Source organism: Alosa sapidissima, chromosome 11 (assembly GCF_018492685.1).
Source record: "Alosa sapidissima isolate fAloSap1 chromosome 11, fAloSap1.pri, whole genome shotgun sequence".
NCBI lineage: Eukaryota > Metazoa > Chordata > Actinopteri > Clupeiformes > Clupeidae > Alosa > Alosa sapidissima.
The window spans coordinates 6,836,455-6,864,416 of NC_055967.1; the positions used below are offsets into that span (position 1 = coordinate 6,836,455).

Sequence of the window (27,962 nt, forward strand, 5' to 3'; positions counted from 1 at the left end):
ACTAGTTGAACTAAAATGGTTAAAATGCTCCATAGAGCCAACAAACCTGTCTGTTCCATCACCCAGGTCTTTGGAGCTGTTTTTCGCCAGCAGTCAGAACAACAAACTTCTTTATGGGGAGCCCCCCAAGTCTCCCCGGGCCAGCCGCAAGTTCTCCTCCCCTCCACCCCTCGCCATCACCAAGACCTCATCCCCGAACCGGCGGCGCAAGCTCTCGCTCAACATCCCCATCATCACCGGGGGCAAGGCGCTGGACCTAGCTGCCCTGAGCTGCTCCTCCAACGGCTATGCAAGCATGTACTCCACCATGTCACCCTTCAGTAAGACCACGCTGGACATCAACAAGCTCTACGTGTCCAGCACCATCACCAGCAAGATCTCGGACGAGGGCGAGGGCAAGGCGGACAAGGCTGAGGAATCATCCGCTTCACACGGCAAGCAAGGTGAGCAAGCAGGGGTCTCATGAACAAGAGAGTTGGGAGTAAGTGTAAGCCAGTTATAAAATGCCACTTGGATTGACTTGGATTATTTATTTTGCTGTTTGTTTTCCAGTTTAAAAAATTATGCTATACCAAAACTATACCAAATTATACTACCCCACTATACCAAAACTGCAGGGATTTTTCAAGCTGCCACTAAACATAGTGTTAGGTGTTGTGAACAGGGTTGACATTTTTTTAAAAATGTCTTTTAAAGTCTTTCTTACAGTAAGAGACTTTTAAGGCCTGTGTCTTTTGTTGATCTCAAATGAGCCAGATCAATCAACTGAATTAAAATACACAATGAAATGTTAAAAGAACAGTGAACGAATTCCATTAGTGACTAGGGGTGCATAGGGTTATGTTTCTTACTCGATGGCTGCTCTTTCAAACTATGGCTTCCATGTCTCTGCAGACGGATCTGTACGGGAGGAGAGCGACAACGACCAGACCCAGAGCGACGAAGCCGAAGCCGAGGCGTCCCCTACCAAGTCGCCGACCACGCCGAAAAACGTGAAATGCAAGAACTCCTCAGGTAGCATACATTCTGTCCCAGACGCCACAGCGATGTCATTATCGCTCAGTGACATGAAACAAGAGCACCTGCATCCCATGCTGACAGGCCACCTGCACCCAGCCTCTCCGCCAAAAGGCAGGATTTATCAATGGCACAAAATGGCAGACAAGCTCTGCCCTGCTTTTCAAAGAGATACAAGCTATGCAGGTTGTTGTTTCTGTTATAGTAAAAGGGTTGAATTACGTATTGCCCATAAACAATTTGTTTGTTAGTATGGTTTAGTAAAAAGGAATCAGTCCGTGTTATGTATATAGAGTGTCTTTGCTGTGTTTGTCTGGGCATATCTATCTACGTAGGTTTGAACTAATTCTGTGCGCAGTGATGGAAGTCCTGTGAGAGACAATTCGTGTATAATCTCATTTGCTGTGAGGGAGGGGAAAGGAGAAGAGATTGCAGGGAAACGCCACAGCAAGCGTGAGTAGGTGTTTGGAAAACTTGCGCCATAGCAACCGTGGCTGTGTTTTCTGTTCCGCCCCCGGCTGAGGGGTTGTGTGAGTGCATCGCAACGGCACTCTCTCTCCCTCTGCGCCCGTTTTCCCATTTCTCTTGACGGAATTCAGCAAGGGGTCAGAGGTCACGGACATCGCAAAGCAGCAAACAAATTGGACTGTGTCTGCGTACACAAAGCAAAAGGCTATGACGGCGTACTGCAGCATGGTTGCAGCGCACATTCAGCATTGGTGTTGCATAAAAGCAATACGGTCTCAGCCTTGGAAACAGATCCGTTTTGGAGTACATCTTTATTATTTCAGAGTGCGTGTTTTAAGCACTTTTATTGCTGGCACTAGCTGCTATTTTTAGATACAATCATTTTGAAAATCAAAGATCTTCCCTCAGTGGCTGTGAAAGCCAGTGCACAAATTGTATGGGCCCTGTTGCCCCCTGGTGGATATGTCTATACTGCAGGCAGAAAAGCCTCACTAAGCCCCATGTAAACAGGTGGAAATGAAAGCTGTTTGATTTCTTCAGTTATTACAATAGGTACACTTTGGCTCAGCAGTTTGAAATTCCAAGTATTTATATAGCCGTATAAGTATTGATTTTATATAACTGAAATAATTGAATATTATGGAGATGTTTTAATGTGCAGGAAAATATGAATCAGCCCATTAATTTCCACCGTAAATAAGATTGGAGACATCATGAGCCACTACACCAAAACTGTTAGGAGGGATTTTTTCAAGCTGCCACTAAAGATAGCGTTTGGTGTTGTGGACAGTGGTGACATTTTCAGAGGTCACCATTTGAGACTCGGCCTCAGCAGCTGTTAATGTCACTGCCTCCATTACTTCTACATGGGATGATCTCTGTCCCTTCTCCATCACACATGCCGCCTCTCCAAAAGAGATGGACAGCAGCCGACAGGGAGATGTGGATGTGGATCTTTTGGCTCTATGCCACGTCATGGCCCAGTCCCTTATAGAGTCACTGGCTATCTCTTGAGACCCTGCTGTATAGTGCCTGCTCCATAAATGTTTTGTGTGTGTTGTGTGTGTGTGTGTGTGTGTTGCACTGTAATCTACCAGGGGAGATTCAAGATGAGATGAAAACCTTGTAGCTAAAGGTCAAAACACTGCTCTTATGAACCTGGTAGTATTGCTTCTAGTATGTGGATGTCCTTTTTCTTCTTTTGATACAAGAAATAGATTTGAAATATGCGCCAAACACTTGCCATGTTACTGTTGATGAAACATGTTTTCAGTACAATTTAGACTTGAATTCCCTGCAAAAACATTCTTTCTATTTTCGCGTTTGCTGTTCCTGCTGCAGAGTTCTCCCTTTTCTCCTACAACAACGGAATGGTGATGTCGTCCTGTCGGGAGCTGGACAACAACCGCAGTGCCCTCTCTGCAGCATCTGCCTTCGCCATCGCTACGGCCGGTGCCAACGAGGGCACGCCCACCAAGGAGAAGTACCGCCGCATGTCCCTGGCTAGCACAGGTAGCGGCCAGCAATCTGATTAGCACTGTAGCTGCAAAGGTCTCTGGCCATAGGGACTGTAATCTATATCAGGCAAAGACTACATACACAGGGGCTACGGAAATGCACAGGTTTCTGGAATAGGATGGAATTGATCTGAAGTTTTAAAATGTAAGAGGATGAAGTGATATTAAATACATCTCACAGAATAGAACTCCTAGATAGAAAATGTCTGTAAAAACATATAGGAATCACTCGTCACTCGGGGCTATAATTATGCATGTTAACACACTGTTAGTGTATATATATAAATGAACATGTCTGACATGTACAGACAGTGTGGGTGAATTGTTCCAAAGATGTCTCATGTTTGAACCATTGTTCTCAGGATTCCCCACTGACCAGAGAAATGGTGACAAGGAGTTTGTCATACGGAGAGCAGCAACCAATAGAGTCCTCAATGTATTGAGACACTGGGTGTCCAAACATTCACAGGTACGGTTTCTAATTCATTCACATAATGGCTTTAGGGATGTTACATAGAAGAGATAAATATTAAGGTTATATTAAGAGATAAAATAGTAAGGTTCTTCTTTATACAGAGGTGACAATAACCAGATACCAGTAACATGGATATGTTTCTGAATGTTTCTTAATTTAAGGTGGTCTTTAATATGAACTCATTGGCTTGTAATTGGCCTTAATGGCTCCTTGAGTTAAAAATGCATATAGCTTAAAGAAAGTGTCAAAGTTGTGTTTGTGTGCCTGTTGTCAAATGTCCTTGCTAGGATTTTGAAAGCAACACTGAGCTGAAGATGAAGGTCATCAGCTTCCTGGAGGAAGTGATGCATGACCCTGAGCTGCTGACCCAGGAAAGGAAAGCTGCAGCCAACATCATAAGGTAACAAGTCCACATACCACTAATGTTCAGTAGAAAGCAAAGCAAAAACATAGAATGATGTCTCCCTTATCATTATTATTGCTCTGTAAATATGCGTTTTATGTCTACTGATCATGTGATTCTGTGTTTCTTCACAGGACTCTCACACAAGAGGATCCTGGTGACAGTCAGATCACCCTGGATGAGATCATTCAGATGGTCAGTCTCACATGAAAGAGTACTGTACATTTAGATGATTAATATCAATGTAAATATGAATGTCCCCCTCCATCATATGTTTTGGGATGATTTGCCATATAAGCAAATGCAATTTTGACTTGTCTACCATTTCCACCAAGGCAGACATTACATCCATACAGTTCATGGAAATTTCCTATTTTAATTAATCATCAGGTAAAGATTACAAAGAATATCAAGATCCACATTAAATGTCATATTACATAGATTGTCTGCTCTCTAGATCATTGAGCTAAAACAGCTTGCTGTTTTAGTGTTGTTGTTAGAGTGTTGTTATGGTTTAAGTGATGTTTGGTGTCTGCTCTTTTCATAGGCGGAGGGAGGGAAGGCAGAGCCCTTCGAGAGCCACTCTGCACTGGAGATTGCAGAGCAGCTCACTCTTCTGGATCACCTGGTGTTCAAGGTCATCCCGTATGAGTGAGTAGAATTCTGGGGAGTTTATGGAATGTTCTTAAATTCTGAAGCACTCTTACACCTTCTGACACGAGCAGGGACGGACTGGGACTAAAAAAAGGCCCTTGGACTTTCTTCCAAATTTGCCCACCAGCATTCGTGCGCACACATGCTCATTAGCTGTCTATTATGATACAGTCTCTCAATATTATTATGCCAGTGAAAGTATCACATTCAAAATAGTCAGTCAGATTTTACAAAAAATATAATTATTGACAGGAGTGTAGTGGTAAAAAAGGAGGTGGGTAAACTATAAATTCTGTGATCAAGCGGACCACAACACGGTCAGGTAAGGTGGACCACGGCATACCAGTGTAAATTTATTAGAGCCCAACCGATGAATCGCTGTGCTGATAAGCTATTTGCTGATCTATCGGTATCTGCGTTTATAATGGCCGATAATTATTTTTAAATTAAAAGTAAAGGACAACCAAATAGTCATCCTTCATCTAAATTTCCAATATTGTCTTTCCAGCTTATCGTTATGTCCAACAGTAAAATAATGTTGGTTGCATTGTTTGTCTTGGGTGACCATTCGTCAGGAATTCTAGCCCTCTGTCTAGACCTAGGTAAAGTGTCCTCCTTTTTGGCCGTTTGTCTGCCTTTTTGACAGGTTTTGAAGTGCTCCACAGCAAACAATGCTTTTAAATAGCAATGATACAAGTGCTCCACAGCAAACAATGCTTGTAAGTAACGATGATACATGCTCCACAGCACGTAAGGCTTATAAGTAGCAAACAATGATAAAAAACTATGCATTCTCTGCTGTCGCACATAATGGGCTTACAGATACAGTGGGAGGTGGTATGCAGTGCACTCTCTGCTAAGTTGCGCTGGGGTGAGTGAATGGGACAAAGATTTGTGTTGTGCTTGCTGCTGGGCTCATTGCAAAATAGCTATGATTTACAGCGTGCTGCGGTCAAAGTTAAACATGGTTGAATTTCGGCCATGGAACGTGTAAGAGCGGCAGGGCAGCAAAATGAAAACATAAGTCATAGGAGAGTATAGTGTACACATCGACAGAAATAAGCCTACAGAGAGAAATTGGGGGGTGTCCTCATTTTGGTCAATTTGTCCTCATTTTTGTCCTCACAACTAGTACTCCTTTTCAGAGTCTGGTTGGTCACCCTATTTCAATGTATTTCTGCACAAAACCACCAACAGAAAAAATAGACACGGTTGACATGGGCGTTGACATGGGCACTGAATTAACCACCCCTGTCCTGTTTAGACACAACCTGTCCTCTTTTTTGTTGGTGGTCATTTCTGCTACTTTATAGTACACATGTACACTGTAGCCTCCACTTCCCCTTTTAAACACAAATTATGACTATGAACTGGTCCTTTCAATGTATTTCTGCACAGAACAGCTTGCATCAAGCGAAAAAAATAGGCGCCCCCTATTGTCTAGATGGGTCACGGTTTCAGTGTGATACAAGCCTGAGAGACCTGAAAGACCTGATGCTAATATTCATAATAATTATTTATATAAGAGCCTTTCATTAGGATACTAGATAGTTAGACCTATTTAAACACAATATCCCACCTTGATCAGAACTTTTCAATATGCTAAATATTAGAACACATTTTTACGTTGTGTTTGCTAAAAAAGAATATCGCCTGATTTATTGTTTATGAAATCCTCAAATATCAAAGTCGATATCGGTCTTTAAAATCCCATATCATTCTAGCTCTAATATGTATCCTGACCACATCGATATAGGCTACATAGGCCACATTCCTACATTAATCTAAATTCATTGTTAAAAAGACTCCAGAAGGAATAGGGTTGAAGTCTATAACGTTTAAAAATCACAATAAAGAGAGAACAAGTCAGTATGAAAGAATGGCCTAATCACCATAAAGAGTAAGACATATTAAATCTTACAGATAGACTAGCTATAATGAATTAATATCTAACATGCATTCAGTGTGTAGGTGTACAGGACTCCCCCCCCCCCCCCCCCCCCCCCCAAATATAGAGGCTAATGGGAAAATATAGAGGTGACTTACAACTTTGTGTCTGAAGCTTAATTTAGAATGGCTTAAGAATGGTAGGTTGTGGATAAACACAATTTAGAGGTGCATAAGCACAATTTAGAGGTGCATAAACACTATTCCCACTCCACTACAGCCCTGCTTATTGATTAATGATTGCTTTGTACTGTACCTCGATTCATATAAGTAGCCTAAACCAACGGGGACGTCATATACCATTATGGTAAATGGGGGTCTATCAATAAATGGTCTTGAGTGTCTGTTCATCTTTTTAAGACTAACAGACATTGCACATATACTGTACATACAAAGCCTACAACTTGGTCAGGTTGATGTACAGTAGCACATCATCAAGATGTGTATGGACCTAGGGTCAGAGCTATTCCTTGCAAATACTTGGTAGTTGTGGGGGCAAACATCTAGATAAGTAGACAATACGACTCATTCTTTGTCATTCAATAAGGAGGCAACAACCTGTCTGTTTTGCGCAAGGATACAAAAAAATGTAAGTGGCAACAGTGCCATTTCCACCAAATATGCAAATGAGTAGTCTGTTAGTGGCAGGGATGTTAGAACCAATTTCTGTTGAAATGGATGATGTGTGCATGGCATCTATCACATACAGTACATGAGCACAGCTAGACCTGGACCCTTAAAATCATCAGGTCAGACTTTTCATCTCATCAATTCAGACTTTTTCCTTCTGGTTGCTAACATACAATCTTAACATAGTTTGAGATGAACAGAAATACTAAAGCCTGGCCCATCTTTTGTCTGACTGACATCAACATTATCCCACGCATTATAGGCCTATCACATTTCACTGCTTGGGTCAATGAAAATATAGGCTACTGAACATGGACATCGCCATAGGTTACTTCAGTCAAGTTGACAGAAATGACGTTGTGTGCCAACATGTTTGTAGAAGCACAACCACAGGCAATCTTTTTTTTTGGTGAACGGAGGTGCATTTCCCTTTCTTTGATTAGTTATAGCCCATGTTCCATATTAATCGTAGACTATCACTGCAAGGGCATATCAACTGTGTTTTTTTTTTAACTGTATGCCTGTATAAGCGACGGCCGTTGGATTGCCATTCTGCCCTAGACACCAGATCGGTGCCTTCTATTTTGAAACTTAATAGGTTCTGAAATAATGAATGAGAAAGCCTTTGCTGCAGAAAAGCAAATGCTCTTAATGTAATTTTCCCTTTCTCTGACTCTGCAATTAAAGTGGAGATTCTGTGTCGAATTGTTTTGACTTCACTATTCTGTGTCCTGCAGGGAGTTCTTTGGGCAGGGCTGGATGAAGAATGATAAGAATGAAAAGACACCCTACATTATGAAAACTACAAAGCATTTCAATGATGTGAGTATACTCTACATAGTCACACACACACACACACACACACACACACACACACACGTGAACATATTGTTCTAATCCATTTACCCCAGCAAGCTCAATCCCTCTCTCCTTTTCTGTTGATCATAAAAAGATAAGCAACCTGATTGCCACAGAGATCCTACGCTGTGACGATGTGAACTCACGGGTGGCAGTGATGGAGAAGTGGGTGGCAGTTGCCGACATCTGCCGCTGTCTCCATAACTACAACGCCGTGCTGGAGATCACCTCCGCACTCAACCGCAGCTCTGTTTTCCGACTTAAGAAGACCTGGCTCAAAGTGTCCAAGCAGGTGAAGAGAGGAGACATGGATATTAATTCCCACTTTTATGCAAATGTTCATCATGACCAACATGTTACATCCATAGTGCTGACAAATCCCTCTGCATCATACATAACATTTACAAATGGAAATGAATATGATTGTATGTGATATGGACATTTGCATGAAGTTGCTAATATCAAGGAAACCAAACCGGATTGTTTTACTTACTGTATATGTAAAAACATCAGTAACACTGTAATGTACTGTAACATTGCATAGCACAAAATTATACATAATTTATGCAGTTTGATGTCTAATGACATCAGAAACAGTCAAGACATATTTTGTGTTTAAGAAGTTTGTCTGTCCTCTGACATCAGACCAATGCTAAGATGGATTTGCTAACAAGTGTGAAATGTTCCTATCATCCACCAGACTAAAGCCGTGATTGACAAGCTACAGAAGCTGGTCTCATCTGAAGGGAGGTTCAAGAACCTGAGGGAAGCTTTGAAGAAGTATGTGATTTAATTCATGTCTGATTAAACAACCATAGAATAGGCTCATAAGAAGTCTAGGTGTGTGTGGTTAGGGGTAATGGTTAGATTTGTTTGACTAATCAAAAAAGGGAAGACCCAACTAAGCCAAAAACCCCACCATTGTTAACACAGTCCACAGTTGGGGGAAAACCAGACATGCTCTTCTCTGTCTTCAGTGTGATGATAATGTTTATGAATAGCGGTTATATTCAGCTCATCTGAAAGACACATTCACAATGCAGTGGTTCTCAACCGTGTGTGAATATGTATGACATGTGAAACTTCACCGGTATGCAAATTGGGGGAAAACAGGTTTCCTTGTTTCCCTTTCAACTGTCAAGCAGCTGCCATTTTGTATCCAATTCCTATAACCGATATCTTACTGAATAATTTCCCTACCAGCTGTGACCCTCCCTGTGTGCCATATTTGGGTATGTACCTGGCGGATCTGGCCTTCATTGAGGAGGGCACCCCTAACTACACAGAAGACAACCTGGTCAACTTCTCCAAGATGAGAATGGTCAGCATAAGGGAAAAATAAATGCACAAATGAATTTAATTTCAAATGCTGAGAAAAGGTGCCAGTATCTTATGGATGATTTGCTTTTATTTGTAGATCTCACATATCATCAGAGAAATTAGACAGTTCCAGCAAACAGCCTACAAAATTGACCATCAGCCAAAGGTAATGTTCTTTTTCAGTATTCTGAAGCAATTCTTTGTTAGACACCACAAATTGTCCAAACTGCTGACTCATGACACGTTGTCAATCTTAAGGAAGTTTTGAGAGTTTCCATTTGTGACAGTTTCATTTCCCCTTGTGCAGGCGGCTCAGTATTTGCTGGATATCAGCTGCGTGCTTGATGAAGAGAGTCTGTATGAAGCCTCTCTCAGAATTGAGCCGAAAGTGCCCAACTGAAGGGGGAGAAGAAGCTCCTTCATTGCACGCGCACACAGTGTACAGAAACTATATCATATGCGTAAACAATAACTTGTGTTAGGTAATGTACAACATATTACTCTTGTATGTATCCTTGTTTTAGAAGATGTGGGGGGGGGAGAGGAAACATTTCCAGATGTTACCAGTTTGAATGTGTAACTCTGATGTCTCATCTGTTGTTGAAGATATTATGCCTCTCTCTCTCTCTCTCTCTCTCTCAATCTCTCTCTCTCACAATTTCTCTCTCTCTCTCTCTCTCAGCAAAAAAGTATAACAAAAACAAAGCAAAATTATATTAGACTCTAGGTTTTTACAGTTATGGCAGTTGCAGATTTAGACTTTAGACTGGTAAAAGAATAAATCCACATGTTACAACCTAAATTGATCTACGCCTTTACCTGAAGTGAATGTTTGCACTTCCTGCATGGTCATATGACCGCAAGGCCCGTCTATGGAGCAGAGGATAACTGTTATGTGTGTATTTGCATCCAATGTAGCAATGCTATGCTCTGATGAAGTTGCCCATAGCACAAAGAGAAACAACTGGATATTGTACAACATTTGAGAGCTACAGGCCTTCAAACAACTTTAAAAGGTTAATTCCTTTGTTTGTTTGGCCATGAACTAAACCTACTAATTTCAGAGAGGCCCTTGAAATCATTCTCCACCTAAGACATCTGGCCTCCATGGGTAGTCAAACATTCGGGCATACCCACATATTAGCATGCTGTCTCTTAATGTGAGCAATGTAAAATTCAAAATGCTGATGTCCAAATCCCCATCTGATCTCTTATGTTTAAGATGAGATTGTTTGTTTAAAGGGGACAGCTGTCAGTGCAGTTGCATGAGATCTTTCACCTGGTTTTACTGATGATCACCAAAGGGAGTAAAATATGCTGCAGTAAATAAATAGATGTGTCTTTTTGACAGTTTTTTTTTTTTTCAAAATATTGGGCCTAGATGTAAAATCGTTTTTTACCATTGATTTGCTCACTTTATTTCTTACCTATGTGGGCCTTCTCTAGAGGAGCACCAAAAGAGGATAGATAAATACATAGACATTAATTAATGCAAATGCACTCAATCCAGAGTCATTGTTTGGGCCAATCTGTATCTCTCCATCAAAAAAGTTATCTAGCTATTGTATAATAAAAAGACAATCTATGTCCTTCTTGCTGTTCCAGTGATTGTGGAACGTGACTGTATACCACTTTGTAAAATGCATTGTCGTTTAAGAGTATGATCAAAACTAAGGGAATGAACTGCTTCGCCTGCAGCAAAACAAAGGCTATTTTTGTAGTCTTAGAATAAGGGAAAAAGGATTCTGCATCCTTAACAGAAAATGAAAAAAAAAAGTATTTTGTACAAATGCTATCAAATCACCAAACAAAGATGTATTCTGTATATTTTGGACATGTAGCCCTACATATTTCTTAATGTGTACCCCTGTAAAGCACACCTCTTTAAAGCATATCCTAAGCTTACACACTCAAATGCTATGATTTGTGATTTTCAACCATGATCTAGAGGTAGATGACAACTTCAAAGTGTTTTGCATATACTGTAATCCTGTCTATAATCACTCTCTTAGCAGGAATATAGTAATGTAGTGCTTATTCTGTGAATATTTGTATGTATTTTTACAATGTACAGTCTAGAACACACACAACGCTCATGTGGCAGGCATGCAACACTGTATCAGCCAGAATCTTTGAAATGACACATATATATAGAAATATATATATAAATATATACATACTGTATACACATCTACGTGCACATACTCTTATAAATGATATATAAACATACAAACAAACGTTTTGCTGTTAGCAATACCCAGTGGTATGAGAATTATCTTTCAACCCTTAAGTTTATTTCCACGGCTTGAGAAACTATTTCCAGTTTTGTAAGAAAAAAATATTTAAAATAACTATTGTATGTTTCCTTATTACCTCTTGCTAATAAATCTATTCTATCTCAGGGGGATTTTGTGTCCGGGTGTGTTTTCTGAAAAATGATCATGCAGAACATTAATTACAAGGGGGAATAGCCAATTGTGTTTTGAATAAGCCTGGCGCGACTTGGCCACATAAGAAAGAAAAATTGACTTGACATAAGAACGAAAGTGAAACAGTAGCCTACACGCACAAGGATTTGAAAATCACCGCCTGACCTGTAGCCTAGGCTACTCATTACTGCATAATCGACAACAATAATTCATATAGTTATTTGCCAGTAGTTTAAGATTAGGTCTTCAGGAACAGGCCTACATTTTGTCAGTGACATCCATCCGAGATTGTTACGGGGATGTGAGAATAATCACGCATCATGTGACAAGCTGATATAAAATCAGGCGTGATAGTATTGTTCATTTGTGTCTGTCGAGATGTGGACGGCAGTGTTTGTGATACTTTTTGCAGTGTGGAAAGTCTCTCTTTCTACACCTGTAACAGCAGAGGGTAAGTAAAGTCGATACTAAGAATGACGAATTAGTAGGCTACGGATTTAGACAGGGCAACAAATTGAATATTGATATAATGGCAGTTTTTCTCTAATTGGTCGGTAGGCTACATTTAATGAATGCACGATTATCATATTGAATGATTCTTTCAGTTGTCAGGTAGGTTATAACCGCTTGAAACATTCCGTTTCTATGTGAGTTAAGGTAAGAGTAGCCTAGGAGAGTGGCTATTATGTATGCACAGGCTACTCAACTCACTATCTCAAATCGACATGTTTGATGTGGGCTGTAGTTCTTATTTAGGCCTATGAACTATGAAATACAAAGTTCCAAAACCGCCTTTTTTTTTTTATTACAGAGGAATATGACTTCAAGATATGGATATCCAAGGTAAGATATTGTAACATGCGATTCCATTGGCCTGGCACCAGGGACTTCCCGAGGATCTACAAGGAAGTGCTATGGCCTAGGCTATAACAAATAAATCACTCAGTCATACCAATTCAATCAGGTATTCGATTAGGCTATGTAATTTTGGGACAGGATAATCCCATCATATAATTCTCAGTTTTACTTTCATTGCTACTAGACCTCAGTAAATATTGGATCTATATCATAATACCACTGAATCAATTTCTTTAAAATTCTTATTGTCTGTTGCACCAGCATTGCAATGTCACCCTTTTTATTGTTACAGTACAACAAAAAATATGACTTAATTGAGTATTACCAGCGTCTGAAGGTTTTCACTGAGAACAAGAAGGTGATTGAGACCCATAATGCAGGGAATCACTCATTCACAAGTAAGCCTAGTAACATACACTTAGAAAATTGTATTTCAAGACAATCATGTGGTAGCAGATAGTGTAAGACAACAACGTACACTGCAACGGATCAAGTTTATTATGTCTCCATTTATGCAGTGGGGCTGAACCAGTTCTCTGATATGACCTTTGCTGATTTCCGGAAGTACTTCCTCTTGAAAGAACCCCAGGTTGGTGTGGTGTCTGTCTGAGTTGTAGGTCCTACCTATCTACAGTACAGTCAGTCTGTATTTTATTTGGTCTGTGCTTTGGATACAGTTTTGTACTTCTGTATTCAGAACTGCTCTGCCACTCACGGGAACCATGCAAGAGGAAAGGGACCTTATCCTGATTCTATTGACTGGAGGAACAAGGGGAATTATGTGACACATGTAAAGAATCAGGTAATAAGAGGGTCAAATTTGACCGACTGAGGCTGGGACAAAGGATCCCTTGATGAGGTTCTGTTCAATCACTGTTGTGTTAGCATGTTGTGCACTGTTTGTGTGCACTCACTAAATGTATCTCATTAAATCAAATGCACAATGCATCAAAGGTAACTGTCACTGACTCGGCTTGACTTGAAATCAAAATGTTTGCATACTTATGACATTGAGCCACAGGGTAACATTAAGACAATTTCCATATAGCCTCGGGTGCTGTCTTTTTGTGATGAGATATGGAATATGTTTAAATATACCATGGTATTGATTAATATGTGGAATATGTTTGGTATGCATTTTGATCCTTTAAGGGGGGCTGTGGAAGCTGTTGGACATTCTCAACCACAGGCTGTTTGGAATCTGTAACTGCTATTTCCACTGGAAAGCTACTGTATCTGGTGAGATGATCGACATGTCTTTTCTGCTTCTTGCCTGTTTATGTTTGTTGTACAATAAATGTGAGAAATACATATATATATATATATATATATATATATATATACATTGTATATTTGGCTTAATATGTACAAGCACTTCATAAGATATTCTGGGTCCTTACTGTTCCTGTGTTTTTGTACTCATCTGGTAGAGCAGAATAGTACTGTGGCAACACTAAGCTTTAGAGCTGACTAGACTGATCATTTTTAGAGCTTTATAGGTAAAAATGCATACAGAATGAATATTTAAATGTGAATGTCTGACTAATATCTAACCCTTTGCCTTTCAGTCTGAGCAACAGTTGGTAGACTGTGCCCAGGCCTTCAACAACCATGGCTGCAATGGGTAAGTTGCTAAACTGATTTGCTGAATATTACAGTTAATGTACAACAAAAGGTTGTCACGGTGCCATAAATCCGAGGGTGTAAACGGTCAGAAAAACACTCATTATGATCATATGACTTCACAGTGGACTTCCCAGTCAAGCTTTCGAGTACATCATGTATAATAAAGGATTGATGACAGAAGATGACTACCCTTATGATGGTGTTGTGAGTGCCAAAACATTAAAACATAACCACACAGCATGCTATTCAAGATTCTTTTGTAGTTCAGCTGGTGCAACAAACACCACACTGTACACAACACACTCAGAATGACCCAGTCATATAATTTTATGACTCATTGCATTTTACATGACACTTTCAGGTCAGGTATTATATACTTTAATTACTCTTCTGCTGTTAAAGAATGTGTTTGTCTTGTATGTATGCTGCTGAGACCTTGAATTTCCCCTGGGGATCAATAAAGTATCTATCTATCTATCTATCTGATAAATAAATAGATGTACTGTACATGTAATGTCAAAATGTAAATGCAAAAACTATGGTCTCATAGTCATAGAACATTACTACTTCTTGCAGGATAAAGACTGTAGATTTAAACCTGATCTGGCTGCTGCTTTTGTGAAGGATGTGGTCAACATAACAAAGGTGAGCCCTCAAATTTTATAAAACAATATTAATATAAAATCATGAAAATAAAATATATAAAATCATAATAAAAGCAAGATAAGAATGGAACCTTGCACTTACTAACACTTGATTTGTGGCTGTCCTAGTATGAAGAGATGGAGATGGTGGATGCAGTTGCCAATCACAATCCTGTCAGCTTTGCCTATGAGGTAACTGGTGATTTCATGCACTACAAAAGTGGTGTTTATACAAGGTAAGCTCATGTCCCTGTTTAGTAGAGATTTGTGTCACTTTAACTAATGTATTCATGTTTTTACAATAAAACATTACATGGCACATTTGTACACTGTATTATACTTGCTATCTATTTTTAAGGAAAGAAAGATTTCCAGTCCTACAAAATCAATCCATCCATAATGTTTGGGCAACGCCCTGATGATATGCAACATGCTTTGACCATTCTATTTACATGTAAATGTCAGTGTGCAAGAGGCTGAATGTCTATCTACCATTGTGCACACTAGTGTGTATACTGTACACCAGTAAAAGTGGCACAGGCTACACAGATGCTCTGTCATTTCATTGACATTGAAGCAAAAATGCAGCCTTTGTTTGTGCGTTGGATTTTAAGTCTGTAACTCGACAATCTTCCACATGTGATGACTAGATATGACCACCAGGCATAAGCTACCCGTGATAATCTACTGACCTGTTTTTCTGTAAATGATTGCAGCACTAAGTGTCACAACACCACCGACATGGTGAATCATGCGGTGTTGGCCGTAGGCTATGGGGAGGAGAATGGACTTCCTTACTGGATCGTCAAGAACTCCTGGGGAGCTGAATGGGGAATAGATGGGTATGTCTGGAAGAAATTACAATCATTAACTTCATCCATCAGATTATATGTTTTGACTGGAGTTGCTTTGCAAGTGTAACCTTACTTCACCCATAACACTGCTTACTATAGAATGTGTTTTGCAGACAATAAATTGCCTTAAAGATGTGCTGGTTCTATGTTCACAGGTACTTCTACATTGAGCGAGGAAAGAACATGTGTGGCCTGGCAGCTTGTGCTTCTTACCCTGTGGTGTGAATGAAATAGATCAGAGTGAACAGTAGGCTATCGGCCCAGGACTCAGAAGAGGACTTAAAGGGATAACACTGTGCAGCACAAGTTTGACATGCTAATGCACAAATGCTTTAGTCTAGACATTATTGCAATGCTTGATTGCAATTGCAATTCCTGATATAATACTACAGGTTGATTTTCATCTGCACATTACTTCGCCTTTGCATTGATACAGTTTGGATTTTAGATCTGTTCTAAACTGTTGGTCTAAACATGTAAATGAAGCGTGGTTTGACTGCAAGATGTGTTTTATTATTAAACATGTAATTGTATTCTAATTAAAGACCGTTCACTTTGTGCTGTGAGTTCATGTCGCGTCACTTCACACTCCAGCTCTGATGGTGGCAGTATTGTATTCTAATCATTTGTGGTTCCTAACTGCGCAAAAAGAAAATACTTTTCTTCACCAATGGGAGTTGACTTCTAAGAGGCGCAAAATATCAACTGTCAGGATAGGTCGATATAGATTTGTGTTTGTACTGGACTGCAGTGGTATGAGGGAAATAAATCAGATGGGATGTTTGTATGAGTCGTCATATATTTACCATAGTTAGATTGATGCTTTGGATTGATAAATCATCACTGAAAACCACGCATTCAGCTATGCAGGCTAACGTTACTCTCTTATTAGACATTCTCTGTATGAATTCAGCTAGGTAACTTAGCTAACTAGCCGTGGTTAGCTAGCTGGTGTTGTTATTAACGTTAACTTAGAAAGTAGTTGTTTTTTCCCCATGTGATAGGGTAGCATTTGTGTGAATAGTAATGCCGAGCATTCCGCAGAATAATTTGAAGGAGCAACTTGAGCGACACAATCATGCTGTTCAGAGCAAATTGTCACTGGCCAAACCTAAACCTGGGTAAGTATGCTAGCTGCAAACTTTCCTAGCGATAGCTAGGTTAATGTACCTAATGAAGGGGTCTTAAAAATATAACTTCATGGCGAATAGTACATTTGTTATGGAAACATGACTGCTAACTAACTGACGTTTAAGGTTGAAGAGAGCATGGCTTACTTAGGTATTTAGACACATTTGATATCGCTTGCTGAAATTATATTATATCATTGCTCCTAGGGTTTTTACTTTCAAAAAGAAGTCAGCTTCGTCCAGCTCCAACACTGAAGGTGCATCAAAGGTAACGGACTCAAGTGGTCTAGCAAACAGGAATGTCAATATTTCCCATAACAGTGCTGTAACCAAACCCCATTTGACGTTTTCAACCAAGACTGATAGGCCAACTCCAAAATTCACCTTCCTCTCGGCTAACCCGAAAAGCAAACCACAAGCCATTACTCTTCCACCAAACCCATTTGCAGTGAACAAGTCCATCTTAGACCAGACAGTTTCCAAACTCTCCACAGCACCGGTCAAGCAAGATGAAAAAGCTTCAGTTAACAAAACGTCTTTGCTGGACAGTTCTTTTGGCATCCACAATGACGACTGGGATGACTTTGATGACTTTGAGACTCCAGTCAAGGGGAGTACTGTGTCTCCAAGCCCTGCAACATTATTGAGGGCTTTGCACCCCCCCAGCGCTGAACCAGGGGACACTCCAGTCAAAAGAAAAACGGAATCCCCAGGCCATGCATTACCAGTAAAGCTATCACATGAATGTGATGCCGAATTGGGTAAAGACAGAGAAACTGAAGGTGACAGAAGACCAGTTTGTAAAACCACCAACACAGAGCGACACAGTGTCATCAGCAGCCATGGCGGTTCACCTGAAATTCCCCCATCTGGGAAAGATCCTGACTCCACCTTTGAGATCCTTTGCAGGGCTATAAAGAATAACATTCATCCTCAACTGGAAGAGACTGACCCAGGAGATTCGTCAGTGAAGGTCATAAAAAGACACCGGTCAGTCCAGAAGAAACTGGCTGTGTTGAGCGACAGCGAGGACGAGGCTGAAGTTGAGGCTGGGCCATCAGACAAATTTACAGAAGATGACTCTATTTGCATTCAAGGTTGGTACAATATTGTGCAATGTTGTTGAATGGTTGAAATTGAAATGTATTTTGTGGCATGTTCAGAAGATTGTCAGTGTTTGATGTTAACAGTGGTACAGGACATTTTATTAGGCCTGTACTTTTGAATTCATGGCAAGTTGGTTTATTTTAAAATGACAGATACACAAATTGACTGCATTGACCCAGATGTCCTGCACAATGATGACAAGTTGGAGTCAAGGGATATGGACTTCATACCACCATCACCACCCAAGGATGAGAGGCCCTCTCTGAGGTAAATCACAGTTAATATTTCATCATGTCATCTTGATCAATCGGCTGAGCTATATTGTGTGTAGCACTTATCCTTCCTCCAAGACTTCATACTTATGCTTATTCTAATCATGTTGAAAATGTGTGGTACAGCAAAACAAGTCCCCGAAGTCTCTTGCCCCACAGAGAGTCTGTCGGAAGTCTGTTTGGAGTCACTGACGTCCAATCCAAAGATACCAAGGGTATGCATGTTACTGCAATCACCCACAACATTTTATATCATATTATTACTGTATATTATCAACATATTTTCTTTTCCGGCTGGAAAAAATACATTTAAGTGATCTCTCATTGTATTATTCTGTTTTGTCAGGGCCTGATGCTAAATCAGACGATGCACTCTTCATCATTATGGAAACTATTTGTCGACTGGTGGACACCATCCCCGAACATGAGTTGATTGGCCTAAGCTGTGGCACTGATCTTCTTCTACAGCGAGCTCAGAGGTGAGCAGAGTCTGGAGTCGCTCTACATTAACTCTCTAGGAGTAGGCCTTGTAGATTTTCGTTCAGTTGCAAATTAGTAGTTGTAGTCCAAAGATGGAAATTAGATTTTCTGTCACTTGGAAAACTTGCTTAGTGTTAACAATGTGGTACATTTCTTCCTAGGAAAAGAATTCTTGCTAATGGAGGTATGCCTAGAACATCCGTTTCAGACAAAGGAATAACACCCTTGCCCAAGGCATCATTCCGGCAAAGTTCTGCTTTTGACACCACACCCAGTCTGAAGTCAACGACGTCACCTTTCTATGAGGAGATCAAGAACAGTTCCAAGACAGAGTTCCTATTCAGGAAGTCCATCTCCTCTGTCATGCCGGTGGATTATGACAGCAGTGTCTTTGAAGACTCCAGCTGCCTCATCAGCGATGTCCAGACTCCAGGCTCCTCCTGGAGACCCTCAGCGTCCTCCACCAAACCCACTTTCACCGAGGAGAAAAAGGATAAGCGCTCCAGCAATTTCAACTTTTGGAGCAGTAATGACCAGAATGATGACTGCTTCTCGAGGCCATCTTCCCAGCAGTCTGATGTTCAGATAGTAGAAGATGACGAACCAGAGGCCTTGTTTTACTCCCCCAAGAAGCCAGCTAGTGGACCTAAGGTGACCGCAGAAAAAAGAGTGGGGGACAGCAGGCAGTCGTCCAGTCACATAAATAACTGGACAGACGCAGATGGGGACGACTTCTACATTGACGACTTTGACATTGATGAGTTTGATGAGGCAGACATTCCGGAATATTTTGACGAACCTCCGACTACGAGCACCTCCACTTCCAATCGGACTTCCACTTCATTCGTCTCTGCAATACGGGAGGGAGGGCCAGTGAAGTCCACACCGGCCAGAAGAGCAGTGTCCACGCCGAGCCCTGCCCCTGCTCTTAAACCATCCAAGCCCTCTTCTCCAGGTGAGTTCAAGAACAGGATTAAAAATTAAATCTCTTGAGGCCCCTTCACTCAATGTCTCTTTGTTAAGCTTTCAAGATGTTTACACAGCAAATACACCTTGCTGTCCGATCCTTATCCTTTTGGTTATATATTTTATTTTTACAATGAATTGGTGTTTTGAGGTCTTTTGTCTGTCTGTTCCTGTGATTCTAAATCCCTTTTGTGACAATATTGTTATATAAAATAAAAGCTAGACAGGACTCCTCTTTTCCACATTTTACATTGAAACTGAGAGGCACACAAACGTTGTTTTCATGTGTCCTCTCACACAGAGCCTAATTACCGTAACCCGGCCCATGACCGGTTCAGGGGCTTCAGCTTCCCCCACTCGGCAGAGATGATGAAGATCTTCCACAAAAGGTTTGGTCTCCACCAGTTCCGCTTCAACCAGCTGGAGGCCATCAATGCTTCTCTACTGGGCCAAGACACGTTTGTCTTGATGCCTACAGGTCTGTCACACATAAGCAGCTGCAAATTAGCTTCATGTTTTGCGGAGGTTTAGTCAGATAACTCAAGTGACAACATGATCATCGTGCTTTCCATATTTACATGGTTAGTAGCATGGAAAAAAAAAAACGTATCAATGTGTAATTTGTTGCTTTGTTTTGGTTTGAAGGAGGAGGTAAAAGTCTGTGCTACCAGCTGCCTGCATGTGTGTCATCAGGTGTTACCGTGGTGATCTCACCACTGCGCTCACTGATTGTAGATCAGCTGCAGAAGCTCACCACCTTGGGTGTAAGACATCAATAATCATCATTCATACCACACTGTTCTGTTTGATTATGTGCTGAACACAGAAGGATGGGTTACAAATATAGATGATCAAATGTGTAGGAATAGGCAGGCATACATAATGCTTTCAACTTTTCATCATTCTCCTGTCCTGTCACCTGTGTAGATCCCAGCCTCCAGTCTGTCTGGGGACAAGAAGGACAGCGAGGTCAACCGCATCTACATGCAGCTGTCCAAGAAGGACCCAGTCATTAAGCTGCTCTACGCCACGCCAGAGAAGGTGAGTTGGGGGATCACTGATGACTCAAGACCAGACAGACACACAGACACAGACACACTCACACACACACACACACATCAGAGAAGGTGAGTTGGGGGATCACTGGTGACTCAAGACCAGACAGACGCACAGACACACACACACACTGAGAGCTCTGCGGTCTTCCTGGGATGGTATTTTGCAAGGTGGTTTCTAATTGCAGTGTCTTGACCAAATTATCCATCTAATCCAGCTGGTGCTCAACCATAACTGAGTTTCCACGACAGGTTTGAAAAGAGCAGTTGTGATTCCTAAATGCTTTGCTGTGTTATTCTGGTGAAGACAGGTATGGCGTGCGGTCATTTGGTCTTGACAAGCGGACATTTGTTTCTCCTCAGGTCTCCGCGAGTGGCAGGATGATCAGTGCGCTGCAGAACCTGTTTGAGAGGAGCCTCCTCTCACGCTTTGTCATTGACGAGGCACATTGTGTCAGTCAGGTATGAAAGCTTGCTTGAGGAAAACACAAATCATAGCACCTCTTAAATTCTAATTGTGTGAAATTTGGTTTGCTTGAAAATGAAAATGAATTGTGCTTGAAAATATTTTACTCGCAGCCACGTCCCTCCCGTGACATGATCTTGAATCAAATCAAAGTCTACTTTAAGAAACAATCATCTGTCTAGTCTGACCCTTAGTCCATATAGTTTCACGCACTTTTGCTTTCTTCACTTAGTGGGGTCATGACTTCCGACCAGACTACAAGCGTCTGAATGAGCTGCGGCAGAAATTTCCCAGGGTGCCCATCATGGCTCTGACAGCCACAGCGACACCGCGTGTGCAGAAGGACATCCTCAACCAGCTGCAGATGAGCTCCCCACAGGTGTATGTACCACAGCATGGCCCAGCACACATACTGTTGTGTGGTTTTGTCATTTCTGACATTTCCTCACATATTCTAGTTATAGATTGATAGCAAAATTAGAGTATCTGAGATTTTATTTCATCACAGTTATTTCCCAGTGGTAACTGTTTATGTTCATTTATTATTCCACCTTATGGCTGAATCAAAACAATATTTTGACATGATTTACTACATCCAGAAAAACATCTTTTCAGTCTCTCTTGTAGATGTAAACTTGCTGCTTTAGTAAAAAAATGCTTTAGTAAATCTCTTGGCTGAATAGCACATTATCTATCTGTGTTAAAACAGCTTTAACATGAGTTTTAATCGACACAACTTGAAGTATACGGTACTACCCAAAAAGCCCAAGAAGGTTGATGAGGATTGTAAAGAATGGATCAAGAAACACTACCCACGTGAGTAACCTCATTTCCTTCCTTTATGTAAATTGCTGTACTTTCTGCACATTTGTTTTTGGTCACCCTTTACCTGGATAGTCCCCTTTAGACTATCTACAGATGCTCAAATTGTTCATGCTTTGTTAACTAAAATGTATGGTTAGGGGTTGGGTTTGCTCAAGGTAATGTTCAATAATTGTTTAAGAAGTATTTGAGCTTTAATCTCTACAGATGATCTATAAAGTCTTCATGTAGGCAAACTATCTAAGTAAAACCTGTTTGATGCATATTATATTGTATATTGTATTGTATATGTTGTCAATGTTAGTGCTCCGTTGTGGCATATGTGCGTGTGACTTATTTTGGCTTCCTTGGCCTGTAGGTGGCTCTGGCATAGTGTACTGCTTGTCGAGGAATGACTGCGATGCCATGGCAGAGAGTCTCCAGAGAGCGGGCATTGCCGCCCTGGCGTACCATGCGGGCCTGAACGACAGTGATCGAGAGTATGTCCAGAGCAAGTGGATCAACCAGGACGGCTGCCAGGTGAGCCATGTGCCCCTCTCAACCACCTGATTGGGACTTTCTCACCCTTTATGACCTGTTTCATTCAGGTGTCCTGGGAATAATCTTGAAAGTTTGTAAAAATGTGACTGAATCATCAGTTGTATGAAATGCACATAAAGAGATATATATTTTACCACTAGGGGGCCTTAAACTGCAGTGGTGTTTACAATGTCCATACAAATAGTGGACTACTAACTCTACTTTACTTTGTCTTTGTTTGAAATTGTGAATAGCAATTCTTTAATCAGATAGATTAATTGTATTTTTGGAATTGGGTGTGGATTCGCAGATCCAGGGGTAAATTATGAACAACATACACCTGCCACATAACTTAGCACAGGTGCAGGATAAAAGATACATCAAAGGCAGAAATTAGTTATTGAGTATTCATGCCCTGCTCCCAAAAAACCAGAAAGCAGCTAGATTATAAAGATGTTTCTACACAGACAACAACACTTTCCATTTTATTTGTAGTACCTCCCCATGAAAAATTAAACCTAAATGCAAAAACAGTAAACAGGCCTTAGAGAATGCATATATTTTCCCTTCAGAATTACACTATTATTACATTATCAAGTTGAGCACCCATTTTATTTGTAGATGATTTGTACATATTACATCCTTCAACTGTTGCCCACTTTTTAGGTCATCTGTGCCACCATTGCCTTTGGCATGGGCATAGACAAGCCGGACGTGCGCTACGTCATCCATGCCAGCCTTCCCAAGTCTGTGGAGGGCTACTACCAGGAGTCAGGCAGGGCGGGCAGAGATGGAGACATCTCCGAGTGTGTGCTCTTCTACTCCTACAATGACGTCATCCGCATCAAGAGGCTCCTCACCAGTACGTATCTTCCTTTTTTTTGGGGGGGGGGGGGGGGGGGGGATAGCCAGGTGCTAGGTTTAAATATAATATATACAAAAGTATATATATACTTTTTTGATCCCGTGAGGGAAATTTGGTCTCTAAGTCTAATCCCGGCGCAGTGAGCTGCCTGCAACAACAGCGGCACTCTGGGATCAGTGAGGGGTTAGGTGCCTTGCTCAAGGCCACTTCTGCCGTGCCTACTGGTCGGGGTTCGAACCGGCAACCCTCCGGTTACAAGTCCGAAGTGCTAACCAGTAGGCCATTATGGCCCCCAGGCCCCATTATGAAGATACAGCTGGAAACAACTCACTGGAATTTCAGTGGTTGATAGTAACAAAGCTCACTGCTGATCGAGGCTATGCCCATTTGGTTACAATGAATTGAGAGCAGAGCACCATTGCATTGTATAAAGAAGGTTTGAATGTAGATCATCTTATCCTCTCTTCCCACGTGTCTCTGTTTGCGGCCTTTTGTGAAGGCTTTTAGCGAGCTCTAGATTGGATTCCTTTTGCATGTTTTCTCAAGGCAGACCTTTGATAGTCAGTATCAAGTATTTGTCTTGACAGATTTTATTTCAACTTAAAACTTAACAAATGTATCTTCATTGTCCATTTGCACCTGCCCTGTAGTGGACAAGGATGGGAACCGGCAGGCCAGAGCCACCCACTTCAACAACCTGCACAGCATGGTGCACTTCTGTGAGAACATGGCTGAGTGCAGGCGCATCCAGCTGCTGGCTTATTTCGGCGAGCACAATTTCAACAAGAGCTTCTGCACGGAGCACCCTGAGGTCATATGTGACAACTGCTCTAGACCAAATGTGAGTGTCTGTCTGCCCCTGATGAGCCCCTTACTCAAATGGTCCTCTTTTTATGACGCTGGACCAGAATTTGGACAGTGATGCAGGGTCCAGCCCACATCTTTTATTTAGTTAAAACGCAAAATAATCCATAGTTCTTTGGTAGTAATTTTGTAGTCTGACACATTTTTGTTTTATGTTTTTGTTTGGCTGAGCAGTGTCTTTATTTGATGTGAAGTTGCAAGGTAGTTCTGTGGTTCTGATTGTGCCCTTTGGCCTTGCCTGCAATTTTTCATCCAGAAATACAAGGTGAGAAATGTGACCGAAGATGTGAAGAAGATTGTGAAGTTTGTGCAGGAGAACTGTGAGAAAGTGGGCAACCGCTACAACAAATCTGCTCAGCAGAGCCGACTGACCCTGAACATGTTGGTGGACATCTTCATCGGTAAGTACCTTTATTTAACCTCCGATAACTGCAAGAGGCTTAATATAGGATGTACTGTAACTGTGCCATAACCAGCGGATTGTGGCCATCCTGTCATAACTTCTTTCTTGCAACACAATTGCATGCGACATAAAGTGTGCTATATATGAAGAGTTTGGTTCCAAATTGCTATATCCTCCATTTTAATGAATTTTCATAAATTAATTTGTTTTCCAAGTAATTTCAATGGGTATTCTTATTTGATTTATCTTTACTCAGTTGAAACAGAATAGCAATATTATTGATAATCCTGAAATACACAATTAAATAACATGACTTATTAAAGTTTTCACAAATGGATTTATAGCGTTTTGTAACCACACTCTTCCTGTAGACAAGTTTGAATCTAGTCTGAAACCACATTGGTCTCCCCAGGTCATAAGAGTGCCCGTGTCCAGACAGGGATGTTTGGGATCGGCGCTGCCTACACTCGACACAACGCAGACCGTCTCTTCAAGAAGCTGGTGCTGGACAACATCTTGGAGGAGGATCTGTACATCACTAATAACGGACAGGCCGTGGCCTACATCTCCGCTGGCCAGAAGGCCATGAATGTCCTGGGTGGCTACATGCAGGTGAGAAAGGACAGCCAGAGTTGGTCGCAGTCAGTTACTTATGACGGACAAGGAAATCTACAGTGTATCTACAGCTGGTTTGTCCTATGTGTCATTCTAAAAGATAACTTAAAGGTATACTATGCAGTTTCAGGTATAAATAAAATTGTTGTAAATAGCCTACTTCTCATGGCTTGTTCCCCCTGTACACAATGAACATGCTTTTGTTGTGTAAGCAAAGAACTAACAACAGGCAAAAACTATCTCCAAAGAGCTATATGACAAGGTAGCCTAATGTTTCACGATTCTCGCAAGATGTCTCCAGATCGGCAGTTCTTGAAGTTGCATTGCTGGTTCTCTCAGTAGCGACTCGCTACAGCTATGCTCTATGGCTATGCTAGGTGAACGATTCCCCTTTTATAAGTTTGTTTACCATCAAATTGGCTTCATAGAGGTTATATTAAGGTAAAAGGAACGTCGTCATTCATATTAACGAGAACAATATTTGTTTATAGTTATCGTTCTTGGTGTGAATGACCCTTAAGAGTTCCTGTGCTATTGTGTGGTATTTCAGGTGGAATTCTACGAGACAGAGAATGCCTCCAGCATCAGGAAGCACAAGGCGGCGGTCACCAAGAATGTCTCCAAGAGGGAGGAGATGGTGCAGAAATGCCTAGAGGAGCTCAACGACCTGTGCAAGAAGCTGGGCAAGATCTTTGGCATCCACTACTACAACATCTTCTCCACTGCCACGCTCAAGAAGATCGCTGGTGGGTTGGCTACCTTTAAAGACCATTAGCTTATATTTATAACACTTCCCCTCCACTTGCTCTGTTTTAACTCAAACCTGGCTGTCACATACTCCAAATGAAACCTACTGTAGTATGGAATGCACTGTGCTCAAGCACTGGTGTATTTGAAAGCAGGTATTGTGGATATTGCATTGTTTTGGGGAAGCCTGATGAGTGACTTTCGTGTCTCATGGATCTTTTAACGTGTTTTGAATCTTGCTTGTTACTGATTGGCTGTCTCCGCGGTTGCAGAGACGCTGTCTGCGGACCCCGACGTGTTGCTGCAGATTGACGGCGTGACGGAGGACAAGCTGGAGAAGTACGGAGCAGAACTCATCGAGCTACTGCAGAAGTACTCCGAGTGGCAGCTCCCTGGTGAGATGCACAGTACATACACACATATGGCTACAGGCCCTACAGCCTCTGCAGTGGCCATGCATTAATACATCATTATCATCAATCATTGCTCTACCGTAATATCAGGCAAGGCAAACAGTGATCCATATTCCTCATCTTTAGTCATTCAGAGGGAGGCAATAAATATGTCTGTCTCTAGCTGTGTGCATGATTACCATTAGTTTCATTTGGCCATCAACTCTGTGTGACTCAGACTTCCACTGCGTGCCATTCAGCCTACTTCTATCAGCAGTGCGCTGTCTGCACTATGTGTTTATTCGCGTAGTGTGTGAATGTCAACAGGGTAGTGTGTTATCTCAAAATCGAACACCAGCTCGATGCACTTAGTGGAAATTACTATCTCAACATTCAGACATAATGTTGCTGGTGTCTTCTATTCAACAGTGACATAATCGTACTTTGTCAAAACAATTTAATGTTATAACTTGCTTGTACATCTGGAAGCCATTATCACAAGTTTCAAAATGCTCCCTCTGCTTCCGCTATATAGCAAAGATAGCGACCGTTGAGGGTCAAAAGTGTTTGGTGTACCACACTCAACTTTTTTACTGTTATCATGAGTGCACTCAAGATAAGTGTTGTAAGTAGAGAAGTACTCCAAATGGGATGGCGTGTCTGATTAGTCTCCCTCTCCTCATCAGTCGAGGAGGAGCCGGAGAGTTCCGGCTGGATCGACACGGCGCAGGGTCGCCACGAGATGGACGAGGATGAGGACGAGGAAGACGATTCTTCGACCTACTTCCGGGGCAACAGCCGAGGGGGGAAGAGGAAAAAGGCAGGATACTCCAGGAAACCCAAGAGGAGAAGAGGAGGCTACCAGAACCAGAGCTCCTCTGCCAAAGGGTGAGCGTTCTTTCGGCAGTCAGGGACCCCATTCTCATTAATTTAGCAGAAGTGATTAGCCAATGTTAGCCTTTTTCTCACCTTCAATGGAAATGAATTTATGGAGATTTATTCTCACCTGTTTCTTTCTCATTTGATCTGTGCCTTCTTGCTTTTGTCTCTATACTTGTCTCTCCTCCTCTTCTCTTCTGTCTCTCTGTGCAGGGGGTACAGCAACAGCTCCTGGAGCTCCTCTGGCTCCTACAGCAGCAGCAGCAGGGGTGCTTATAAATCTCGAGGCCGAGGGGCAGCAGGCCGAGGTGCATCTGGCCGAGGGAGCGCAAGCAGTGCTCCGCAGGCGGCCCCAGCAGGCCGGAGACCGGGCTTCATGGCCATGCCAGCACCCCAGAGTGCGGCACGCCCCTTCCTCAAACCTGTCTTTTCCCACATGCCCTGAAGAGGGAGCTGTTTCACTGACCTCAGTTATCCAGCAATGAGCTGACTGCTAGGTGTAAATATGTGTAATATTTGTTAGATAAACATTGTTTGTACTTTATATTTTTGTATGTGTGGTCCTGTGTTCAGGATATCTGTTTGTTCTTTTGTTGAAAGGTAATTTAAGTTATAAAGTTGAATAGTTTTAAGCTTCAACTGTCATTAAATGAATTAAATTTGAATAAGAATCATTGTGC

At 41.5% G+C, this 27,962-nt stretch overlaps 3 protein-coding genes across 6 annotated transcripts in view; all 3 read left to right on the top strand.

Annotated features, from left to right (window-relative positions):
- rasgrf1 (Ras protein specific guanine nucleotide releasing factor 1) overlaps positions 1–11,696 on the top strand; it is a 37,499-nt gene extending 25,803 nt beyond the window's left edge. For both annotated transcript variants that reach the window (XM_042109784.1, XM_042109785.1), the window contains exons 15-27: positions 67–443; positions 895–1,014; positions 2,827–2,997; positions 3,365–3,471; positions 3,765–3,877; positions 4,015–4,075; positions 4,428–4,531; positions 7,849–7,933; positions 8,064–8,261; positions 8,670–8,749; positions 9,173–9,290; positions 9,387–9,455; positions 9,597–11,696. In XM_042109784.1, the coding sequence (XP_041965718.1) occupies positions 67–443; positions 895–1,014; positions 2,827–2,997; positions 3,365–3,471; positions 3,765–3,877; positions 4,015–4,075; positions 4,428–4,531; positions 7,849–7,933; positions 8,064–8,261; positions 8,670–8,749; positions 9,173–9,290; positions 9,387–9,455; positions 9,597–9,689 (1,696 nt within the window). In that variant the 3' untranslated portion in view covers positions 9,690–11,696. The remainder of the gene's footprint in view (positions 1–66; positions 444–894; positions 1,015–2,826; positions 2,998–3,364; positions 3,472–3,764; positions 3,878–4,014; positions 4,076–4,427; positions 4,532–7,848; positions 7,934–8,063; positions 8,262–8,669; positions 8,750–9,172; positions 9,291–9,386; positions 9,456–9,596) is intronic.
- A 156-nt stretch (positions 11,697–11,852) lies between these two features.
- ctsh (cathepsin H) lies at positions 11,853–16,258 on the top strand. The gene is made up of 12 exons (XM_042109786.1): positions 11,853–12,169; positions 12,530–12,561; positions 12,869–12,974; positions 13,095–13,165; positions 13,274–13,378; positions 13,729–13,815; positions 14,145–14,200; positions 14,325–14,406; positions 14,779–14,847; positions 14,976–15,082; positions 15,563–15,688; positions 15,856–16,258. Exons 1-12 carry the CDS (start codon positions 12,097–12,099, stop codon positions 15,923–15,925), a joined length of 984 nt encoding a protein of 327 aa, XP_041965720.1. The 5' UTR covers positions 11,853–12,096; the 3' UTR covers positions 15,926–16,258.
- Positions 16,259–16,355: 97 nt separating this feature from the next.
- On the top strand, positions 16,356–27,956 carry blm (BLM RecQ like helicase). Of its 3 annotated transcripts, XM_042109782.1 has the most exons (22): positions 16,356–16,821; positions 17,038–17,098; positions 17,189–17,927; positions 18,090–18,204; positions 18,336–18,424; positions 18,556–18,688; positions 18,851–19,644; positions 19,957–20,133; positions 20,301–20,419; positions 20,583–20,696; positions 21,074–21,172; positions 21,409–21,557; positions 21,886–21,992; positions 22,357–22,517; positions 23,184–23,379; positions 24,033–24,223; positions 24,503–24,647; positions 25,062–25,261; positions 25,815–26,010; positions 26,284–26,406; positions 27,090–27,291; positions 27,496–27,956. In XM_042109782.1, exons 1-22 carry the CDS (start codon positions 16,727–16,729, stop codon positions 27,725–27,727), a joined length of 4,437 nt encoding a protein of 1,478 aa, XP_041965716.1. In that variant the 5' UTR covers positions 16,356–16,726; the 3' UTR covers positions 27,728–27,956. The 3 variants fall into 3 exon arrangements, with proteins under 3 accessions (XP_041965716.1, XP_041965714.1, XP_041965715.1); XM_042109780.1 differs by having other exon boundaries at positions 17,038–17,927; XM_042109781.1 differs by having other exon boundaries at positions 17,038–17,927; positions 18,117–18,204.
- Positions 27,957–27,962: the final 6 nt, after the last annotated feature.

Coding starts and splice junctions, on each gene's coding strand:
- ctsh (XM_042109786.1), top strand. CDS start 12,097: ATGTGGACGGCAGTGTTTGTGATACTTTTTGCAGTGTGGAAAGTCTCT. Junction 13,166..13,273: donor TCCTCTTGAAAGAACCCCAG/GTTGGTGTGGTG, acceptor TTCTGTATTCAG/AACTGCTCTGCCACTCACGG. Junction 13,816..14,144: donor CTGGAAAGCTACTGTATCTG/GTGAGATGATCG, acceptor TTTGCCTTTCAG/TCTGAGCAACAGTTGGTAGA.
- blm (XM_042109780.1), top strand. CDS start 16,727: ATGCCGAGCATTCCGCAGAATAATTTGAAGGAGCAACTTGAGCGACAC. Junction 17,928..18,089: donor TGACTCTATTTGCATTCAAG/GTTGGTACAATA, acceptor TTAAAATGACAG/ATACACAAATTGACTGCATT. Junction 24,224..24,502: donor ACAACTGCTCTAGACCAAAT/GTGAGTGTCTGT, acceptor TTTTTCATCCAG/AAATACAAGGTGAGAAATGT.